General features: G+C 38.8%; 1 protein-coding gene across 3 annotated transcripts in view; it reads right to left on the reverse strand.

The window, feature by feature from the left end:
* Nucleotides 1-24,344, reverse strand: part of GPC5 (glypican 5) — a 1,510,050-nt gene that overhangs the window by 1,159,162 nt on the left and 326,544 nt on the right. For all 3 annotated transcript variants that reach the window (XM_043477854.1, XM_043477855.1, XM_043477856.1), the window contains exon 4: nt 12,137-12,270. In XM_043477854.1, the coding sequence (XP_043333789.1) occupies nt 12,137-12,270 (134 nt within the window). The remainder of the gene's footprint in view (nt 1-12,136; nt 12,271-24,344) is intronic.

The raw sequence follows: 24,344 nt of genomic DNA on the forward strand, positions 1-24,344 counted from the left end.
CAAGGAGTAAGTGTCTTTTAATTTCATGGCTGCAGTCACCATCTGCAGTGATTCTGGAACCCGAAAAAATAAAGTCTGACACGGTTTCCGCTGTTCCCCCATCTATTTCACATGAGGTGAGGGGACCAGATGCCATGATCTTAGTTTTCTGAATGTTGAGCTTTAAGCCAACTTTTTCACTCTCCTCTTTCACTTTCATCAAGAAGCTTTTCAGTTCCTCTTCACTTCCTGCCATAAGGGTGGTGTCATCTGCATATCTGATGTTATTGATATTTCTCCAGGCAATCTTGATTCCAGCTTGTGCTTCTTTCAGCCCAGCATTTCTCATGATGTACTCTGCATATAAGTTAAATAAGCAGGTTGACAATATACACCTTGATGTATTCCTTTTCCTGTTTGGAACCAGTCTGTTGTTCCATGAAGCACAGCAGCTGCAACAGACCTCGCAGAAGCGCAGCCGAGAGGAGCTACCCCACTTCTGCCTTAGTTCACATTTATGCTGCATTTCGGCCATTCTGCCATTGCAGAAAATGAAGAGAAACTAGGGTGAAAGAAGAGAATGAAAAACCAGGCTTAAAATTCAACATTCACAAAATGAAAATCATGGCATCTGGTTCCATCACTTCATGGCAAAAAGATGGGGGAAAATGGAAACAGTGATAGACTTTATTTTCTTGGGCTCTGAGATCACTGTAGAGGGTAACTGCAGCCATGAAATTAAAAGATGCCTGCTCCTTGGAAGAAAAGCTATGACCAACCCAGACAGCATATTGAAAACCAGAGACATCACTTTGCCAACAAAGGTCCATATAGTCAAAGCTATAGTTTTTATAGTAGTCATGTATGGATATGAGAGTTGGACTATAGAGAAGTCTGAGTGCCAAAGGACCTGCAGAACCTGTAAGTGCTTTTGAACTACGGTGCTGGAGAAGACTCTTGAGAGCCCCTTGGACTACAAGGAGATCCAACCAGTCAATCCTAAAGGAAATCAACTCTGAATATTCACTGGAAGGACTGATGCTCAAGCTGAAGCTCCAATACTTTGGCCACCTGATGATAAGTGCTGACTCACTGAAAAAGACCCTGATGCTGGGAAAGATTGAAGGCAGGAGGAGAAGGGGAAGACATAGGATGAAATAGTTGGATGGCATCACAGACTCAATGGACATGAGTTTGAGCAAACTCTGGGAGATAATCAAGAACAGAGAAACCTGGTGTGCTGCAGTCCACGGAGTCAAGAAGAATTGGACACAGATGAGCGACTGAACAACAATATCCCACATTTATTTTAGGAACTTTTTCAGACGTGTCTAGGTCAGATCTCCTAGAGGCAGTACCTGAGACAGTGATGTGGATGCAGGGGATTCACTGAGGGACTGCTCTTAAGAGAGAGGCAATAGCAGTTAAGCAGTGATGTCGGTTCATCTTCAGTCAGATCCCACAAGGAGAGCTGCAGCATGAATTTCACTACATATTTGTTCCCACCACCTCGAGCAAAGGCAAGCCTTGTATCCCCCTGTGTAGATTAGTCATTGCCTGCAAGCTGTCACCAAGGGGGTGAGGTGGGTGGGAGTTCACCTCCTTCATCTAGGTGGGTGAGGTGGTATGACAGCCACCCTTCAGGATGATCCCCAGTAATTTTTCCTTCCTGCCTCTGTGTAGTCCCCTTCCACATGGATAGAACTGACCTGTAGAATCTTTAGAATATTGCGAAAATGACTATGTGGGACTTGGAGGCCAGATCATAAAAGACTCAGCAGCTTCTGTCTTACTTTCTCTTAGACTGCTTGCACTGAGGGAAACCAGCCACAACGTAGGGAGAAAACTGAAGCAGTTCTGTGCAGAAGTCATTGTGACAAAAAAACAAGTCCCTGGGCTTCCCTGGTGGCTCAGTGGTAAAGAATTTGCCTGCCAATGCAGAAGACACAGGTTCGATCCTTGATCCAGGACGATTCCACATGCTGCGAAACAACTAAGTCCGCGTAGCACCACTATTGAGCCCGTGGCTCTAGATCCTGTGCTCCTCAACAAGAGAAGTCACTGCAGTGAGAAGCCCTTGCACCACCAGAGAGTAGGCTCCCCATAGCTAGAGACAAGCCTGTTCAGCAATGAAGACTCAGCGCAGCCTAAAATAAATACATTAAAAAAAAAAAAATGAAGTCTCCTGCCAACAGCCATGTGAGTGAGCTGTCTTCGGAGATAATCACTCCAGTCCAACTCAAGCCTTCAAACTGACTGCAGCCCCAGCTGACAGAAGGCTCCTGTGTGTTGAGGGCAATGCCCCAGATAATAAGGCAGCTGTGCATCATCAGCCAGGACACAGTGGCCAGGAAGCAGGTAAAATGACCAGGGAAAGGGATGCGAACAGGGCATCAGAAACATTCACGGCCTTAGTTACCTTTCACGTTAGATGTTTCCATCAAACCCTTCATGCTACTTAATGGAATACCATGTCACAAACGTAACTGTGGCTTGGGCATTTACAGTTTTTAAAATGTAGCTGGCAACAACCTGAAGTTCTAGACCTAGTGAAAATATTCCTGAAAAATGAAGGTAGGTTCAAACAACAGCTGAGAGAACTCATCACTAGTGATGAGCAATGAGAGATGAGTACTCAGGCAAAATACCTCTGGATGAACCCGTGGGACTAACCAAAGCACCAGAGAGAATATGTGAGTGATTACAGGTGAATAGTGACTACTCAGGGCTCCCCTGGTAGCTCAGAGGGTAAAGAACCTGCCTGTAATGCAGGAGACTCCAGTTCAGTTCCTGGGTTGGGAAGATCCCCTGGAGAAGGGATAGGCTACCCACTCCAGTATTCTTGGGCTTCCCTGGTGGCTCAGATGGTAAAGAATCTGCCTACAATGTGGGAGGCCTGGGTTCAATTCCTGGGTTGGGAAGATGCCCTGGAGAAGGGAACAGCTTCTGGCCTGGAGAATCTCCATGGACAGAGCCAGTGGGCCACAGTCCACGTGTTCACAGAGTCAGGCATGACTGAGTGACTAAGCACAGCACAACACTGACCACTCAAAGACAAAATAACAGAAGGTCTTGGTGGTTGTTAAAATGTTGGTAGAAATAAGATTCGTTGACAAAAATAGCACAAATCCTAGTAAGAGAGTAAGTGTTAGTCACTCAGTCATGCCCAACTCTTTGCGACCCCATTGACTGCAGCCCACCAGGCTCCACTGTCCATGAGATTTTCCAGGCAAGGATACTGGAGTGGGATGCTATTACCTTCTCCAGGGGCTCTTCCCAACCCAGGGATAGAATCCGGGTCTCCTGTACTGCAGGCAGATTCTTTACCGACTGAGCTACAAGGGAAGCCACAGTAAGAGTTGATGGAGTGAAACTGCTCTGAGGTGCTTATATTGTTCGACAAAGTGGTAAAACTTTTCATTAAAATAGAAGGTAAAAATTAAAAGTGCACACTGTGATCTCTACGACAACCATTCAAAGAAGAATAAAGAAACACAAATCTAAAAAGCTATTAAGACAAAAAATAATAAATACCAGCTAAACTCAAAAGAAAACAAGAGAAACCAACAAAATATTGTAAAGTAATTATCCTCCAATTAAAAATAAATGAATTTTTAAAGAGAGAAAATAACCAAGACAAGAAGGTACATGTTTACCAAAAAAAAAAAAAGGAAGAAAAAAAAAAAAAAAAATAGTGTAAAAGGAAAACAGATAAAAAGATGCTAGCCTTAAAACCAACTATTACTTCAGTATATTACATGTCACTGTAAAACACTGTAGAACCAACCTAATATTGAGTCATTTATATTAAGGACAAAACAGAGATGGTCCGCGCAGATGTATAAAGGAAACTTAACCTAACCTTACAGGAATTGACAGCTCTTTTCATGAATTGGGAGAGGACACCAGCCAATCCCCCAAACACCAAGTCTTTTCAGGCCATCTCTGAACTTCCTGCTCCCCTAATTCAGTTACCCTAATCCAAATAAGAAAGAAGACCAGTAGGCAACCAATTAGCTGAAAAAAAAACAAATAATCTCCATATTTATCCATAAAATCCTCTAGTCTGTTAGCAACTCAAAACTCACTGCTCCCATAGCCTTGAGTTTCCAGTTTTGCAGGATGCAATTCTTGTAATAAGCTCCTCTTTCTGCCTTTTTTTCTTAATTCAGTACAGAGCTTGCTTTTTGACACCATGGACTAAATGTGCTAAGTCACTTCAGTCACAGCCAACTCTGTGCAACCCCGTGGACTGTAGCCAGCAAGGCTCCTCTGTCCATGGGTTTCTCCAGGCAGCAATACTGGAGTGGGTTGCCATGCCCTTCTCCATGGGATCTTCCCCACTCAATCACTCACAAGTGATTGAACCTATGTCTCCTACGTCTTCTGCACTGGCAGTCGGATTCCTTACAACCAGCACTGCCTGGGAAGCCCAAGGGCAAAAGGGCCAATCTGCAAACTTGAGGCCTGATGGCAGCCTGTCACCCGGGGGCAGAGGATGCTGAGAACTTGCCTGTAGGAGGCTGGAGAGCCATGGGGTCAAGATCTCGCAGGGCCTGTCAAGTCTTGGCCAAAACATCTCACTTAAAAAACAAAAACTTAACCATTGTTTAGTAAATACTGTTGGCTACCTAACCTCAAAGAGATCAAATTAGTTATGTCAAAAATGGTTATATAAATATAACCTCAAAAGAATTATTTGAATAATGAAAAATATATAAATTAAACTCTTTCTCTGTCACAAAGACCTCAAAATATACATGTTTTAAGTCATGTGCCATAAATCTACCATAATTTTAAACAACAGAATTTTTTTTGACAAGATATGCCAATTAAGAAACTAAATCTAAATTATAACAATGTAATTTTAAAAGACTATGGCTTATTTAGGGCTTCTCCTGTGGCTCAGCAGTTAAGAATATGCCTGCAGTGCAGGAGCGGCAGGAAACACAGCTTCAGCCCCCGGGTTGGGAAGATCCCCTGGAGGGCATGGCAACTGCTCCAGTATTCTTGCCTGTAGATTTCTAAGGACAGAGGAGCCTGGTGGGCTACAATCCAAGGGGTCGCAAAGAATCAGACACGACTGAGGTGACTTAGCAGCAACAGCAGCATGACTTCTTTATACATAAAAATAGTTTCAAAGTTTTAGTAAATAAAATAGTGTTTATTTTCATTTACAGGGTAAGAGTGTCAAAGACACTGCTGCATTTTACAAACTATATCAGATATAAGCAAGTTTCCCAGGGATACCTCCCAGGAAGGTGGACTCTAGTGTATATGAGTTTCACCAGGTACAGCAAGCCTCTTGCCAGAATGGCTGTAACAGGGCACCACTGATGATCCACAGAGACAAGTCAGTCCCATGAACAGACTGGCCATTGGAAATGGGGCACCAAAAAGTAGCCATATACAGCACTATAAACATATCTTTGACTGAATCAATCTTTGCATTCACTATAACTTTCATCAAAACTCAAGATTAGAAAATATATTTGAAAAAATAAATTCCACAAACATCTAAGAAAATTTTGTAAAAGAGTAAATAGGAGAGCTCAGAAGATTAACAAAATCTTTAAGAGCAAAAGAAAAAAATAGAAAATAAAAACAGGAAACAGCAATTTCATAGACAGCTTAAAACAGGTCAGTGTATCTTTGGGAACTTTGAATTAGTATGAATCTTTTTTAAAAATTAGTGAGAAAAGGAAAATGATAGATTGTTTTAGAGCATCCCTTAAAATCTGCCTCAGAATTGAAAACTTAAGTTGGAACTTTACATCATATATGGCATATATAAAGATGCAGTCTCTGCGAATATTAATGTGAGAAACAAAACTATACTACTAGTATGAAAAACAGAATATATATTTTTCAATTGATGCAGGAAAGACATTTTTATACAAGAAAACATATTTTATAAATTTAAGAACTTTTTTTTTACTTTTTAACTTAAAAAAAATTTTTTTCCATTTATTTTTATTAGTTGGAGGCTAATTACTTTACAATATTATAGTGGTTTTTGTCATACATTGACATGAATCAGCCATGGATTTACATGTATTCCCCATCCCGATCCCCCCCTCCCACCTCCCTCTCCACCAGATTCCTCTGGGTCTTCCCAGTGCACCAGACCCAAGCACTTGTCTCATGCATCCAGTTAAGAACTTTTAACAAAGATCACCTTAGACTAAATTACCCATAAACTCATTTTTGTAACATTTAACTGAAATATCATCTTAGATAGAACATGTTTTCACAGTTTAAAACTAATGAACAATATACAGAATATAAAAAGAAACTCCTACAAATGGATAAATTAAATTTTCAAAGGAATCTTGTAGGAAATTGAACAAACAGAAAAAAGGAAATTCAGAGAAGAAAGAAAAACAGAATTGTAGAAAATGATTAAAATTTTAAAACTATATTAGTTTGTATTAGTTAACTTACATAATTAAACTTTATTTGTTAACATATGAGCAATAAGAAACTAGCTCACCCATGAAATAAGAGTGGCATGTGAATTAACAAAAAAAGATAGTGCCAAAAAAAAAAATCCTTGGAAATTAAAAAATGTCATTTTATTTAACATAAGAAATGGCCATCCTAACCCTCATGAGTTTGAGTAAACTCCGGGAGTTGGTGATGGACAGGGAGGCCTGGCATGCTGCGATTCATGGGGTCGCAAAGAGTCGGACATGACCGAGCGACTGAACTGAACTGAACCCTCATCTAAGCCTCCATATGCTTTCACTATAGTAATAGTAAGGCTGGGTTCTCCTGAGAAGATCCTTGCACAAGTCCAACCTTTAAATAGCATAAATCTTCCTTCACGTCTTCCCTAAAGGGACCTGTGGCCTTTTTGCTTCCCAGGAATACATACCAGCTCTCAGTTAACTATAATCCTAAAGACCCAGAATGCCATTCTACTCTCTCTATCTGACTGGGGCTTACAGAGGTCAAAGGGAGTTTAAATTTTAGGCTCATATTGGGCCAAGTGAGTCCACAGAAGTTTGTCTATTTCACATTTCAGAATATGTTTTTAGAAGACACACAGTCCCCATACTGGTTCCTCAACTCATGGAGCAAGGGCCAAACTGAAGTCCCTAAACCTACCTCTTGTACAGAAATAGTAAAACAAAGGACTATCATATCTGTACTGGTTCTGATACCAATTCCAGTAGAGAACTGGTGTAAGAGAGGATACCAATTGGTAGAGAGGAAGTAGGGGACTCCACACCAGCAAAAGTGATTTTTCCACAGCAGCAGAGTGTCTGAAAATCCACCTCAATTCTGACACTATATACTCAGAAATGGCATCAGATTCCACAAGTTAACACTTCAGCCCTACAAGATGGTGCCCCCTACTATCACACACACATACACACACACTTCAGATGGCAGTCTCAAGTCCAGGTTATCACCTGTACTTCTGACCAACTGGCTGTAAATCACATGTTCCATGACCTCCTCCCCTCCTGGGTTTGATTAATTTTCTAGAGCAGCTCACAGAACTCCAAGAAATGTTTTACTTACTAGGTCAGCAGTTTATTATAAAAGGATATGGCTCTGGAACAGCCAGATGGAAGAGGACACAGGGCAAGGTACTGGAGGATGGAACATACAGCTTCTTTTCACTCTCTCCTGGCAGGCCATTCACCCAGCAGTTCCAGGTACTCACCAGCCAGGATGCTCTCCAAAGCACCTTCTTTGGGGTTTTACAGAGGCTTCATTACACAGCTGTGATTGATTAACTCATTGGACACTGGCAATTGAGTCAACCCTGTGACCCCTTCCCCCTCACCAGAAGTTGGAAAGTGAGACTAAAAGTTTGAACCTTCAGCAGTTTCCCTGCTGGTCCAGTGGCTAAGATTCTGTACTTCCACTGCAGAGGGTGTGGGTTCTACTCCTGGTCAGGGACTAAAATCTCACATGCTACTCAGCCAAAAAACTAAAAGTAAAAAAGAGAGAGAGAGAGCTTTGTGTTTTAAAAGTTCCAACCTTCTAATCACATGCTGACTTTCCAGATAGCCAGCCCCCATACTTAGGTGGGGTCCAAAAGTCACCTCATTAGGATAACAAAAAACATCATTCTGCTTTCATCACTTACGAAGATCCAAGCATTTTAGTAGTTCTATGTCACAAATGGTGTCAAAGAACAAATATATATTTCTTACCTTATATCACACTATCACAATGCTTAGGAAATTGCTCAGTTTAGGGTCATGAAGCCAGGAAAAGTGTAATAATGGTGATCCTAACACCTCACCACTGACTTCACTTGCTCGGCCGGTCTGTGCACATGGGGTGGCCATGGAGAAAGGTTGGATTATCATAACCAGAGTCAGAGTGACTCCCATTACATACTCCTTCCCATGTGTTGTTTGCTAGAGCAAATCAAAACATGTCCTGCCACCTGCTATCCAGCTAATGATTTGACAAATGCTCTTCTCTCCTTACCAATTAGTAAGGACAATTAGAAACATTTCACTTTCAGCTGGCAAGAACAGTCACTCTTAGACCTCAAGACAATTCTCCCACTACATGACAGACAAGAGCCACAGTCATCTAGACATCCTACAGGACACCAAGCTGATAATCAAATATTGATCACATTATCCTAGATAACTTAGAAGACAAGTGAATGACTCTGATGGGGAAAATATTGACATTTTGAGTGCTTGACAATTCAGCAGGGTTTCTAAATGTCTAGCAGTCTAAATCTAACTGGGATATTCTTCTAATTTAAAAGGCAAATCTCTGCACAGATAACCTAGGGCACAGGAAGAAGCACAGAAACTTTTGGACCCCTTTGCATGTTCGAGAAAACATATTACACACATATTACAACATAGCATGCTGCTATAACTCATTTATAAAATATTACCAAGCTGCTCCGACGTTCAGTCCAGATGACCTAGTTCATCTATTCAATGGTAACCGATGCACTGGTGGCAAATAAACATGTTCTGCAGAGACTCCTGAAAGCCCCATTAGAAGAATCAAGTAAAGACATCAAGAGTTTTGGAGTAAAGTCATTTTTTTTTTCTTTTATTGAACACTATTTTTGGTTAGTTGGTTGACTGGTCAGTTGGTGGATCTGTCACTCAGTATGTTGGTCAACTGATTGGTTTACAGCTGTTCTCTGACAGAAACTGCACATTTGACCATAAGCCAGCAAGTGATTCTGAGACCTGAGATGCCCATGAGGAGCTAAGTGCTATCTGATCTGCCAGGCTGTAAGATCAGCCTTGTGTTGAAGCAATATAACATCAAGGGGAAGTGAACTACTGGAAATCAAGCTCAAGCAGATGGAAAAAGCACAAGATGCCTGGAAGGTAGCCCAGACTCACTAAGCACCTATTCCTATGCTGCCCCCCCCCCCACTTCAATCACAATTTATGACCTCATGCGGAAAGATCAGTTGATGAAAGGTAAATAAAATTCAGGTTGTGAAAGGAAAATCAAAATGGTATTTCCAAGAGAGCTTTCTAAAATGGAGCCAGGAGTCTGCTGAGGAAGTGTGATGTATGCATATTTCAGCCTGGATGGAATCTGACCTTTGACCACATATTGTCTTAATATAGGCACCCAAAATATCTGCCCAATGATACTCACCTCATCCTTACCCCAAATAACTTGTGACAGACTATCCACTCATTGAGCCCTAAAATAAAATAGAATTGAATCCTGAAATAGTCCTTAAGGAGATTTCCTTTCTTTCATCAGAATCAATCATAATTATTTCCAGACAACTTTAACAACCTTGGTGGCTTTTGTCTTCATAAGCCCCTGACTCTTTGCCAACCTTCAACAGTTTCATCCAAATCTGTGTCTCTGGAATTGCAATTCCTAAGAGCAAAATAAACTCTTTTCTTATTTGCAGCCTTCTGCATTGTTTGGTTAAAAAGTCTACCTTACAATAAGAAAGGATAAATAAAATTCAGGTCTAGTTAATGGATGCTGCTCTCTACTGAATCACTGCAGTTGTGTCGGACTCCTTGCAACCCAATGAACTATAGCCCACCAGGCTCCTCTGTCCACAGGATTCCAGGCAAGGATACTGGAGTGGATTGCCATGCCCTCCTCCAGGGGATCTTCCCAACCAAGGGATCAAACCCACTTCTCTTATGTATCTCCAATTGGCAAGTGGGTTCTTTACCATTAGCGCCACCTGGGAAGCCCCTATTTATGGATAAGTCTGCAGAGTATATAGGCCTCAAGCAGAAATATACTATCACAGCAATTAAGTTCCATTCAGGAGTGGCAATAAAAATGTGTAAAAATCAATGCTAAGTAGGCTCAAGTGCAGGACCTCTGGTTGTTCAAGAAATTAACCTATTATGAGCTTATGCTTATTCATAGGAAATGGCTAATGGTGACTGACCAGTCAAGGGTATAGGAACAGAGAGTTTGAAAGACTGGTGACATAGAGGTCTACTCAATGATCAGGATAGATTCTTATAAAACTTTCGATTTCAATAAGCCCCCTCACTGTTCCTGAGTCATTTTGTAATATTTCACCTGCATGGTCTTAGTTTGCAAGGGAATAAAACATGTTAAGTACTGGGTTTGGTCTTGGTTTTCCAGTATCAAGGTCATTTTGGTGGTGAAACTGCCATAACCTTTAGGAACTTAAGATCTTCCTTACATGGGTTTTACTATAAGAACCACCATAGCCAAAGCATGTGGTGCTGATGGTTTAGCGGCTAAGTAGTGTTCAACTCTCTGCAACCCCGTGGACTGTAGCCCACCAGACCCCTCTGTCCATGGGATTTCCCAGGCAAGAATACTGGAGTGGGTTGTCATTTCCCTCTCCAGGCGGTATTCTCAAGCCAGGGATAGAGCCTGTGTCTCCTGCGTGGCAGGCGGGTTCTTTACTACTGAGCCACCTGGAAGCCCAACCAATGCATACGAATTTCTCAAATGCAAGAAATGACTACTGATCACTATAAATACTAAAACTGAAAAAAGAAAACTAGCCCCCCCAAAAAAAATCACAGCTACTTTACATGCAAACATTGTGCTAACTGTATTGATACTGTAGCACATAGCCAGCAATAACTCAGTTCTTTATCCCTTGCTTATAACCCAACTGAGGAGAGGATGAGGCAAGTAAGAGCACTATTCCAAAAGGAAATAAACTGATTTACATTACAGAGAGTAAATCTATGTAAAATACTAGATTCTCCAAAAGGCATTGTTAGAAATAATTGTTTGAATTAATAAACAAATACATAATTCTGACTTTCAGTTCAATTAAAAACTACTGAGAAACTAATATTTGCCATTGTACTGGTCAACTGAATACCAAAACAAATGTTTCCTCCAGTATTAAACAGTTTTTAGTTTAATCACCAATTAAGCAAACGGGTACTAATGAAGGCTTTAACAAGTAAAATTAATGATGGGCACAGTATAGAAATGTGAGTTACAGAAGCAAGCCACTAAATCAATGCTTATAATTTTGAGTCAACAGATAGCAATTTTCAGCATTCAAGATAAAAGGTATTGACATTATTTTCTTTTAACAGATACCTAACATTCAGCAACAGTTATCACATCATTTATATGAACACTCTTTGTCTTGCATTCTGTCCAATATAGTAGTCATTAGTTACATGTAAAACTTTAACTAAAATTAATTGAAATTATGTAACATTAAAAATTCAATCCTCAGTCACACTACTGCTGCTGCACTAGCCACATTTAATTTTTTTTTTTTTTGTGGTAAGATCACTTACCTACCATGAGATCTACCCTCTTTATAAATTCTGAAGTATATAACTCAATGTTGTTTACCACAAGGAGGGGGAGTCACTATTCAATGGGCATAGTTTCAATTAAGCAAGATGACTAAGTGTTACAGACTGCTGTACCACACTGTACACTGGCCACATTTGCAGTGTACCATGATCATATGTGTGTGAGGCAGGCCATATCGTGTTATAAAAAATATCCCTCATCTTAGGGATTTTGGTCTTCTGAGTTGAACCCGTCTTCCTAGTTAACAGAATAGGAGGAAGCACGGAATTTTAAAGGTAATTAATGTTGATCTTTTGTTTCTTCATTAGTGTATTTTGTTCTACTTAATTGAAAACATTCCATTCTGTTGTAAAATTAATGGCTTACTTTCTTTCTGGTTGTAAAACAAATGTCTTACTTTCTTCTGTTGGCAAGTGTCTCTTCACCGTTTCTTATAGAGATCTTCATTCCATGCTTCTCTTTGCTTCCATCAAAAGAACAACGGGGGCTTTGTGTGGGTGTTCTGACTGGACGGCCACAAATCTTATTTACCTTTTAAGTAGAAAATATTAAAGACAGTTAGAAACCATGCTCCAGCCTTTCTGAGAATGCAATTTTTGCCAGAGTTTAAAGCAATGACATATTCTTACTTACACCACGGTATTAACCTTTAAGACATACAAAGTTTGCTAATTTTTAAAGTAGAGGGAATCAAATTATCTATATAAAATGGCAATCATAATAAGTTAATGCTATACACATTTATACAGTTTGCATGTATGCAAATGCAAAATACATGAATAAAATATATATATGAAAAATCAGAGAACTGCATTAATAAACTAGCCTGCTTGTATAAATAAAACTATTTAACCAAAGTAGATATTATTTATGGTTTATATTCATATCAATGACTAATCACATACCTGTACTGTTTCTTAATAAAGTAATTCACTATTGAACATGTGGTCCAGTTCTATGTGAGTTCTAAGGGAAGTTTTCTTCTTAAAATCTTTCTTAGAAAAAGCAGTAAATATGCTTATATGAGATTTCATTTTGTAATAGTTGCATATCTTCTTCCTCATTCTAGTTTGAATTCAAGGGAGTTATTCATGGTTTCTTTTAAAAAAATTACTTATAGAACTGAAAATTTTATTTTTTAATATTCAGTTCAGTCGCTCAGTCATGTCCGACTCTTTGCGACCCCATGAATTGCACCACACCAGGCCTCCCTGTCCATCACCAACTCCCGGAGTTTACTCAAACTCATGTCCATCCAGTCGGTGATGACATCCAGCCATCTCATCCTCTGTCGTCCCCTTCTCCTCCTGCCCCAACCCCTCCCAGCATCAGGGTCTTTTCCAATGAGTCAACTCTTCGCATGAGGTGGCCAAAGTATTGGAGTTTCAGCTTCAGCATCAGCCCTTCCAGTGAACACCCAGGACTTACTTATCTAATAAAGATTCATATAACTTATGAAATTATCAGTGAAAATTAAGTAATTAATTGGACACACTATCATGTAAAGCATCAAAAAAAAATTCACAAGATACCTTATACATTCAAAAAGGCATAGTAGTATATAGTTAAAAATACATAAAAGCATTGCCTCTGGATCAAGAGACTTTGGTTCTTGTCCTAATATTCCCTTCTTCATTGCTGAGATCTTGATAACAATGACAGACCTTTATAGAACTTGATTCTCTTATATGTAATATGAAGAACTTAGAATAAATTATTCAAAAGTTCTCTTAAAGTGTAAATTTTAAAAAATTTTTCATGAATGAGCATTAAAGCAGTTATGTATCACCTCACTTATTTAAACCATAATTATTTTGTTTCAGTATATGCAAAGATCATGCAGTAGATGTTATAGGAGACAAAAGATTAGAAATTGAATTTTCCCTAAAAGAGCTGACAGTTTAGAATGAAAGAAAAAAAATCCACCCATACATCAAAATGCACATGTAACTTAGAACAAATCCTTGCCTTACCAGGCTCCAGCCCACCCTGCCAATGCAAAAACTTCAAAAATCCTGAAAAAAGCCCTTGCCCATGCTTGGTTTCACTCCAGTCCTCCTGCCAAAGCCATTGGGCACACATGGTCAGCATAGGGATACTCCCAGACAAGACCTTACCTTCAAGAGCAGGAGAGGCAATTATTTCACCTAAATTATAGAGACAAACAAAAAAAAAAGCCAAACAAAATGAGAAGACAGAGAAATATATTCCAAATGAAAGCACAAGATAAAACCCCAGAACAACAACAAAAAAAACCCTCTAATAAAATGGAGAAGAGTAATTTACTTAATAGAATGTTTGAAGTTACATTCCTAAAAAAGATCACCAAACACAGGAGAGGGCTAGGGGAACACAATGAGAATTTCAACAAAGAAACTGAAAATGTAAAACAAATATTATATGTAATATACACAAATATATGTACATACACACACATACAGACCTCATGGTAAGCAAAAAACTGAAATGGATCAGTTCAGTTCAGTTGCTCAGTCATGTCCGATTCTGTGACTCCATGGACTGCAGCATGCCAGGCTTCCCTGTCCATCACCAAATCCTGGAGTTTACTCAAACTCGTGTCCATTGAGTTGGTGATGCCATCCAACCTTCTCATCCTCTGTCGTCCCCTTCTCTTCCTGCCCTCAATCTTTCCCAGCATTAGGATCTTTTCAAATGAGTCACTTCTTCACATCAGGTGGCCAAAGTATTGGAGTTGCAGCTTCAGCATCAGTCCTTCCAATGAATATCCAGGACTAATTTTCTTTAGGATGGACTGGTTGAATCTCCTTGCAGTCCAAGGGACTCTTAAAGAGTCTTCTCCAATACCACAGTTCAAAAGCATCAATTATTCAGCGCTCAGCTTTCTTTATAGTCCAACTCTCACATCCATACATGACTACAGGAAAAACATAGCTTTGACTAGACAGACCTTTGTTTACAAAGTAATGTCTCTGCTTTTTAATATGCTGTCTAGGTTGGCCATAACTTTCCTTCCAAGGAGTAAGCGTCTTTTAATTTCATGGCTGCAGTGTCACTATCTGCAGTGATTTTGGAGCCCCCCAAAATAAAGTTTCTCACTGTTTCCACTGTTTCCCCATCTATTTGCCATGAAGTGATGGGACCAGATGTCATGATCTTAGTTTTCTGAATGTTGAGTTTTAAGCCAACTTTTTCACTCTCCTCTTTCACTTTCATCAAGAGGCTCTTTAGTTCTTCTTCCCTTTCTGCCATAAGGGTGATGTCATCTGCATATCTGAGGTTATTGATATTTCTCCCAGCAGTCTTGATTCCAGCTTGTGCTTCATCCAGCCTGGCATTTCTCATGATGTACCCTGCATATAAGTTAAATAAGCAGGGTGACAATATACAGCCTTGACATACTCCTTTTCCTATTTGGAACCAGTCTGTTGTTCCATGTCCAGTCCTAACTGTTGCTTCCTGACCTGCATACAAATTTCTCAAGAGATAGGTCAGGTGGTCTGGTATTCCCAACTCTTGAAGAATTTTCCACAGTTTGCTATGACCCACACAGTCAAAGGCTTTGGCATAGTCAATAAAGAAGAAATAGATGTTTTTTCTGGAACTCTCTTGCTTTTTCGATGATCCAACATATGTTGGCAATTTGATCTCAGGTTCCTTTGCCTTTTCTAAATCCAGCTTGAACATCTGGAAGTTCACAGTTCACATATCATTAAAGCCTGGCTTGGAGAGTTTTGAGCTTTACTCTGCTAGCACGTGAGATGAGTGCAATTGTGTAGTAGTTTGAGCATTCTTTGGCATTGCCTTTCTTTGGGATTAGAATGAAAACTGACCTTTTCCAGTCCCGTGGTTACTGTTGAGTTTTCCAAATTTGCTGGCATATTGAGAATAGCACTTTCACAGCATCATTGTTTAGGATTTGAAAGAGCTCAACTGGAATTCTATCACCTCCACTAGCTTTGTTGGTAGTAATGCTTTCTAAGGTCCACTTGACTTTGCACTCTAGGATGTCTGGCTCTAGGTGATTAACCATACTATCATGATTATTTGGGTTGTGAAGATCTTTTTTGTATAGCTCTTTTGTGTATTCTTGCCACCTCTTCTTTATATCTTCTGCTTCTGTTAGGTCCATATCATTTCTGTCCTTTATTCTGCCCATCTTTGCATGAAATGTTCCCTTGGTATCTCTAATTTTCTTGAAGAGATGTCTAGTCTTTCCCATTCTATTGTTTTCCTCTATCTCTTTGCACTGATCACTGAGGAAGGCTTTCTTATCTCTCCTTGCTATTTATTGGAACTTTTTGGCATTCAAATGGGTATCTTTCCTTTTCTCCTTTGCTTTTCACTAATCTTCTTTTCATAGCTATTTATAAGGCCTCCTCAGACAGTCATTTTGCTTTTTTGCATTTCTTTTTCTTGGGGATGGTCTTGATCCCTGTTTCCTGTACAATGCCATGAACCTTCGTCCATAGTTCATCAGGCACTCTGTCTATCAGATCTAGTCCCTTGAGTCTATTTGTCACTTCCACTGTATAATCATAAGGGATTTGAATTAGATCAAACCTGAATGGTCTAGTGATTTTCACTACGTTCTTCAATTTAAGTCTGAATTTGGCAATAAGGAGTTCACAATCTGAGCCACAGTCAGCTCCCAGTATTGTTTTTGCTGACAGTATAGAGCTTCTCCATCTTTGGCTACAAAGAATATAATTAATCTGATTTTGGTATTGACCATCTGGTGATGTCCACGTGTAAAGCCTTCTCTTGTGTTGTTGGAAGAGGGTGTTTGCGATGACCTGTGCATTCTCTTGGCAAAACTCTATTAGCCTTTGCCCTTCTTCATTCTGTACTCCAAGGCCAAATTTGCCTGTTACTCCAGGTGTTTCTTGACTTCCTACTTTTGCGTTCCAGTTCCCCATATTGAAAAGGACATCTTTTTTAGATGCTAGTTCTAGAATGTCTTGTAGGTCTTCATAGAACTGTTCTACTTCAGCTTCTTCAGCATTACTGGTCAGGGTATAGACTTGGATTATTGTGATATTGAAGATAAACACACAAAAATAGAAAAAGGAACCCAAATATATCACTAAAGAAAATCATCAAACCAGAGGAAAAGAGACTAAAAGAAGAAAATTAAAAGGAAGAACTACAAATACCTCCATAAAATAATGAACAAAATGCCACAGTGCTGTAATCAAAGGACACAGGTGCTTAAATGAGTAAAAATAACAAGATCCATCCTTATACTGCTTAGAAGATATTTACTTCAATGCTAAAGACACAGACAGAAGTGAGAGGTGGAAAACGTATTCCATGCAAATGCAAACAAAAAGAGCAATACTCACATCAGACAATATAGACTTGACAAAAAATATCACATAATGCTAAAAGTGTGAATCCAAAAAGAACTATTAAACAAATATTAACCTAACATATGTATGCCTAAGTACATAAGGAAAATATTAAAAAACATAAAGGGAGAATTGACAGTAATACAACAATTGCAGGGGACTTCTAATATGCTCCCCACAGGAATGGACATACCACCTGGACAGAAAATCAGTAGGCAATAATTGGCCTTAAGTGACACATTAGACTAACCATTTAATAGATTTAATAGATATCCATAGAACATTCCATCCCCAAACAGCAGAATACATATTCTTTTCAAGGTCACATGGAATACTCCCCAATATATCACATGCTAGGCCAAAAAATAAGTCTCAGTAAATTAAAGAAAACTGAAACCATATCAAGCATCTTCTCTGACCACAAAGATATAAAACGAGAAAACAATTACAGGGAAAAAAAAAAAAAAACCTTGAAAATACACAAACACATGGAGACTGAATAATATGCTACTAACAACAAAAAAATAAAAAGGTCAATAGAAAAATCTAAAAATTTCTTGAGACTAATCAGAACAAAGACTCAATTTTTCAAAATCTATAGGATGTGGCAAAAGCAGTCCTGAGAGGGATTAGGACTATAGTGAGACAGGATAGTGTAACAGGCCTATCTCAGGAAATAAGGGAAATCTCAAGCAATCTAACATGACACTCAAAAGAACTAGAAAAAGAAGAAAAAAACAAAGTTTAAATTTAATAGAAGGAAGTAAATAATAAAGATCAGAGTAGAAATAAATGAGGTAGAGAACAAAAAGAAAAGATCAATGAAACTAGGAGCTGGGTTTGTTTAAATCTATATAAAATTTATAAACCCTTATCCAGACTCATAAAAAAAGGAGATGGTTCAAATAAATAAAACTAGAAATGAAGAAAGTACAACTGATATCATAGAAATACATACAATCATAAGAGAATGATACAATTATAAGCCAAAACCTGGACAATGTACAAGAAATGGATAAATTCCTAGATACATATAATCTTCCAAGACTGAATCAGGAAGAAACAAAAAATCTGTACAGAACCACTAGTAGTAATTAGATTAAATCAGCAATTAAAAACTTTCCACCAAAATTCAGAAGAGATAGATTCATGGGAGAGTTCTACAAAACATTTAAAGAAAAGTTAATATCTATTCTTCTCAAATTATTCTGAAAAACTGAAGAGAAAGGAACACATTCAATATCATTCTACAAGACCGGCAATATCCTGACATCAAAACCAGAGACATTACAAAAAAAGAAAATTATAGGCCAATATCCCTGATAAACACACAGGCAAAAATCCTCAGGAAATATTAACAGACTTCATTCAACACTACAATAAGATTATAGATCATGATCAAGTGGGATTTACTGAAAGGATGCAGGGTTCCCCTGGTGACTCAGATGGTAAAGAATCCGCCTACAATGCAGGAGACCTGGTTTCTATCCCTGGGTTGGGAAGATCCCCTGAAGAAGGGAATGGCTACCCACTCCAGTATTCTTGCCTGGAGAATCCCATGGACAGAGGAGCCTGGCAGGCTACAGTCCATGGGGTCACAAAAAGTCAGACATGACTGAATGATTAAGCATAGCACAGATGCACGATGATTCAGTATCCACAAGTCAGTTAATGTGATACACCAGATTAACAAAGGAAGGATAAAAATCACATGATCATCTCAATAGATACAGAAAAGGCATTTGACAAAATTCAACATCCATTCACGACAAAAACTCTCAATAATGTTAGTATAGAGGAAACATTTAGTTAGGCATAGTCAATCAGTCTCAGACGTGTCCAACTCTGCAACCCCATGGGCTGTAGCCCACCAGGTTCCTTTGGCCATGGAATTCTCCAGGTAAGAATGCTGGAGTGGGTTGCCATTCCCTTCTCCAGGGTATCTTCCTGACTCAGGGATCAAACCTGGGCCTCCCACGTTGCATGCAGATTCTTTACCATCTGTAGAGGAAACACCTCAACATAGTAAAAGCCACTTATGATAAACACACAGCTAACATCATACTCACCAGTGAAATTCTGAAAGCTTTTTGGAAGTCCTAGTGACAGCAATCAGACAACAAAAAAATAATTAAATAAAAAGTCATCAAATTGGAAGAGAAGTTAAACTGTCACTATTTGCAGATGAAATGATATTATACATAGCAAACTCTAAAGACTCTACATAAAAGCTATCAAAATAAATGAATTCAGTAATGTCACATGATACAAAATAAATATACAGAAATTTGTTGCATTTCTATACATTTATACTGAACTATCAGAAACAGAAATCAAAAAAACGATCCCACTTAACAATGACATCAAAAAGAATAAAACACCTAGGAATAGATTTAACCAAAATGATGAACGACTTGCATTCTGAAAACTATAAGACATTGATGAAAGAAACTGAAGACAACACAAATAAATGAAAACTATTCTGTGTTCATGAATTAGAAGCATTAAAATAATTAAATATTCAACTATTTACAATAGCCAAGACATGAAAGCAACCTAAATAAGTATCCATCAACAGATGAAAGGATAAAGATGATACAGTATATAGAGGTGACCCTTCAAAAATATGGGTGTTAGGGGCACCAAACCATACAGTCAAAAATCCACATGTAACTTTAAAGTCCACTCTGTATATCCACATTCATGGATTCAACCAATTGTGGATATTGTGGTGCTGAAGTACATATTTATAAAATAAACAAAAAAAACCCTCACATATATGATAAAATCCACATATACATTCAAACGTATGTTGTCCAAGAACTAGGTGTACAACAACTGTATATACAATGGACTATTACCTAGCCATTTTAAAAAAGAATGAAATCTAGTCATTTGCAACAACATGAATGGATCTGGACGGTATTATACTAAGTGAAATAAGTCAGAAAGAGATAAATACTATGCTTTCACTTCTACTGACATATAAAAAACAAAACAAACAAATATAACAAAATAGGAACAGACTGAGATATAGAGAACAAACTGGTGGTTGCCACAGGGGAGGCAGTTGGGGGTGATGGGCAGATTAGATGAAGGGGATTCTGAGGCACAAACTAGCTGTTACTACACGACTGCGACTGCATGTTAAGTCAAAGGCTGTGATGTAGAGCACAGGAAATATAGTCAATAATATTAACTCCACATGGTGTGGAGTCTATAAAAATATTGAAACCACTATACTGTACCCCTGAAACTAATATGACATTGTAAGTCAATTATACTTCAATAAAAAAGAAAATGAAATAAAACTGTAACATGTAGAAAATGAACAGAATAACTCTGGGGTGTTTAGGGAAGAGAGTCAGTAGGTCATGTCTAAATAACAGATTAAAAGATAAAACTAGAAGTTGGTCAGGTGGACAAAGTGGGAAAGCTCAAGAGAGTAGAAAAGCAAAGAGTTGTATAACAACATGTTTCAGAGAACAAAGGTGACACCTAAAAGATGAGCTAAGACACAAAAATGAAAGGTAAGACCTTAGAAATGAGGGAAGACATAAAAATGCCATATATGTGGTGACGGATGTTAATCAGACTTTTTGTGGTAATCATTTCATAATATATACTAATATCAAGTCATATGTTGTATACCTGAAAATAATATAAAGCTATAGATCAATTATATCTCAGTTCTTCAAGATGCCATAATATGTCTTGGATATCAAACTAAAAATCTTACTTTAGCAAATGGAAATCAGGCAAAAGTTTCAAGGTAGGGAAAGGTAGCTTAATGATCTACACAAGAAAAATCTTTATAACAGCAGTCTGCAGTTAAGGAGACCAAGGTTCTCCCATAGAACATGAGAGAAAGGCTGGGACCCAAAGTCAGCAGCAGAAGTGCTGAAAAGAAGCAACCGATATAAGGAGTAGACAGGAGGGACAGATTGTAGCTTAGAGATATATAATAATTAGATATAGAATGTTTCTGAACAAAGAAAAATGGTGGAAGACACAAGGAAAATCTTGATAGAGATAAGTGCAAGGAAACATCAGGCTGACATAAAAAATGGATAAAAATTTGGTTTGCCTGCAAAGGAGAAAATATGAAGGATTGTAGTAAAAGGAAATTAAGTTTGAAGGGTAGGTTGGAGTCAGATCTCAGAGGTTTAAAATGACAAGCTAAGTTTCATTTATTAAACAAAACTTCTGATAGCTATTGAATGGAAAAGTAAAATGCTAGAGCTGATACTTAGCAATGAATCTGACAGTTGGACTAGAGAGAGAGACCTATTAAAGGCGAGTGACCTGTTAATAGATTCTAAAGTTTGAAGGATCCTAAAGTTTCATCCTAAAGGAAATCAGTCCTGAATATTCATTTGAAGGACTGATGCTGAAGTTGAAACTCCAATACTCTGACCACCTGATGTGAAGAACTGACTCATTGGAAAAGACCCTGATGCTGGGAAAGATCAAAGGCAGGAGGAGAAGGGGATGACAGAGGATGAGATGGTTGGATAGCATCACTGACTCGATGGACATGAGTTTGAGTAAGCTCCGGGAATTGGTGATGGACAGGGAAGCCTGGCGTGCTGCAATTCATGGGGTTGCAAAGAGTCAAACATGACTGAGCAACTGAACTGAACTGAAAGTTCGAAGGAAAGATAATTTTATTCTGAACTACAGTAGTGAGAGTATCCATAACAAGAAGGATTCATGAATCATAAACAGACAGAAGAGAAGAAAAATCAACAGGGTTAAATCCAGAACACTGACAACACCAAATGATAGCAGGGATGTGGAGCAAAAGAAACTCTCATTCTTTGCTGTTGGGGAAGCAGAAGGGTACAGCCCAGTTTGGAAAATAGTTTGGCAGCTTCTTAACAACAACAACAACAACAACAAAAACACTTTTATGATACGATCCAGCAATCACACTCCTTGGTATTTACATTAAAAACTTATATCCACACAAAAACCTGCACACAGATGTTTATAGCAGCTTTACTGAGATTGCCAAAATTTGGAAGCAACCAAGTTGCCCTTCTGTAGGCAAATGGATAAATAAACTGTGGTCCATCCAGACAACAGAACATTATCTATCCAGTGCAAAAAAGAAATGAGCTACCAAACTGTGAAGACATAGAGAAAAGTTAAATGCCCATCACTGAGTGAAAGAAGTTATATTGAAAATGCTATATACTGTATGATTCCAATTACATGGCATTCTGGAAAAGGCAAAACTATGGAGTCAGTAAAAAGATCAGTGGTTTCAGAAGTGGGGATCAGCAGGGGGCAGGGGGGCAGGGGGCAGGTGGTGAACGGAGAAACACAGAGGATTTATAAGGCAGTGAAAATTACTCCATATGATACTGTAATGGGAGATACATGTCACTATGTATGTGTGCTTAGTAGTTCAGTTGTGTCTGACTCTTTGAGACCCCACGGACTGTAGCCCATCAGGCTCCTCTGTCCATGGGGATTCTCTAGGCAAGAATACTGGAGTGGGTTGCCACGCCCTCCTCCAGAGGATCTTCCCAACCCAGGAATTGAACTCAGGTCTCCTACATTGCAGGCAAATTCTTTACCATCTGAGCCACCAGGGAAGGCCACACGTCACCGTGAATTTGTGCAAACCCATAAAATGTAGAACACCAAGAGTGAACTCAAAACTATAGATTTGGGGAGACAGTGATATGTTGATGTAGGTTCATCAGTTGTAGCAAATTTATCACTTTGGTAGAGGATGCTAACAACGGGAGAGCTTCTGCATGTGTGGGGGCAGGGGCCACATAGGATATCTTTTTACCTTGTATTCAGTTTTAATGTAAGCCTAAAATTGTTCTAAAAATAGAAAAAAAATTGGTACAGATGAACCTAATTACAGGGCAGGAATAGAGACACAGATGTAAAAGAATGGATGGGTGGACACAGCAGGGGGCTGGGAAGGAGGGAATAAATTGGGAGACTAGGATTGACATATACACACTATCATGTACAACATAAATAGCTAGTGGGAAGCTGCTATATAGCACAAGGATCTCAGCTAAGTGCTATGTGGTCACCTAGAGGGGTAGGATGTGGCGGGGGTGAGGGAGAGCCAAGAGGAAGGGGATATATGTGTACAAATAATGATTCACTTCATTGTAGAGCAGAAACTAACAAAACATTGTAAAGCAACTATACCCAATTAAAGAAATAAGGTTTATTTTGAAAAAATTCAACAGGACTTAACAAACTGAAAGCGAGAAGGTAAGGATATGTAAGGTCAAGGTATAAAAAAGCTCAGAGTGAATTTTCCATCACTGAAGCTGAAAAACAGTGATAGTGGAGTGTAGATATTATTAACAAGGTGCTAAAATACTCATTTTTAAAGGCAGAAGGTATCTTCACTGTCAACAATGCCTAGTAACGAGAACCAAGAGAAGACAGTATAAGTTGATGGTGGAAATGTTGAGTAACATAATTTGGTGGCACTAAAGAGATTTTGACATAAAAGAAAAGAGTAAAAGGGAAACAGATTGCAATCATGATCCCTTATGATAAGTCATAGAGCTCTAGACAAATTATGAAACTTCTACAAATCACAGTTTTCTCATTCTTGAAACTTAAGAAAATTAAACCACTTTGCAGTTATCAGTTAAGAAAAATCTTACCTTGCCCTGTCCCTTCCCTTTCATGTTGGACCTAAGGCCATAACTGCTATTGAACATAATTCCTAGGAAGGCAGATGGAGACATGAAACTATCAGCCTCAGAAGGTTTTTATTCCCATTACCATCTTTGCAATTTTTTACAAGTATAAAAGAAAATATACAAGTCATAGACCTGTAAGTCAGTTTTAATTGCATCCAAAGTCTTCCCCAATGGCTCAACAGGTAAAGAATCTGCCTGCAAATGCAGACACAAGAGATGTGGGTTCAATCCCTGGGTTGGGAAGACCCCCTGGAGAAGGAAATGGCAACCCATTCCAGTATTCTTGCCTGGAAAAATCCCATTAACAGAGGAGCCCAGTGGCTACAGTCAATGGGGGTTGCAAAGAGTTGGACACGACTGAGCGACTAACACTTCAAAGGCACAAGCATATAAAGCAGATTCCAATACATATAAATAAATTTCAGAGCCATTATATGTGTTGACTTGCTATCAGGGAGTTCCACTCCACACTTTACTGTAAGGGAATGGAAAACCATCTGTTACTAGCACATTAGCCTGTCACCTCAGCTCCCCTGAGTAAGCTGACTGGGGTATACCAGTTTAATACTAGCACCTTCTTGCT

This window comes from Cervus canadensis, chromosome 9 (assembly GCF_019320065.1).
Source record: "Cervus canadensis isolate Bull #8, Minnesota chromosome 9, ASM1932006v1, whole genome shotgun sequence".
Classification (NCBI taxonomy): Eukaryota; Metazoa; Chordata; class Mammalia; order Artiodactyla; family Cervidae; genus Cervus; species Cervus canadensis.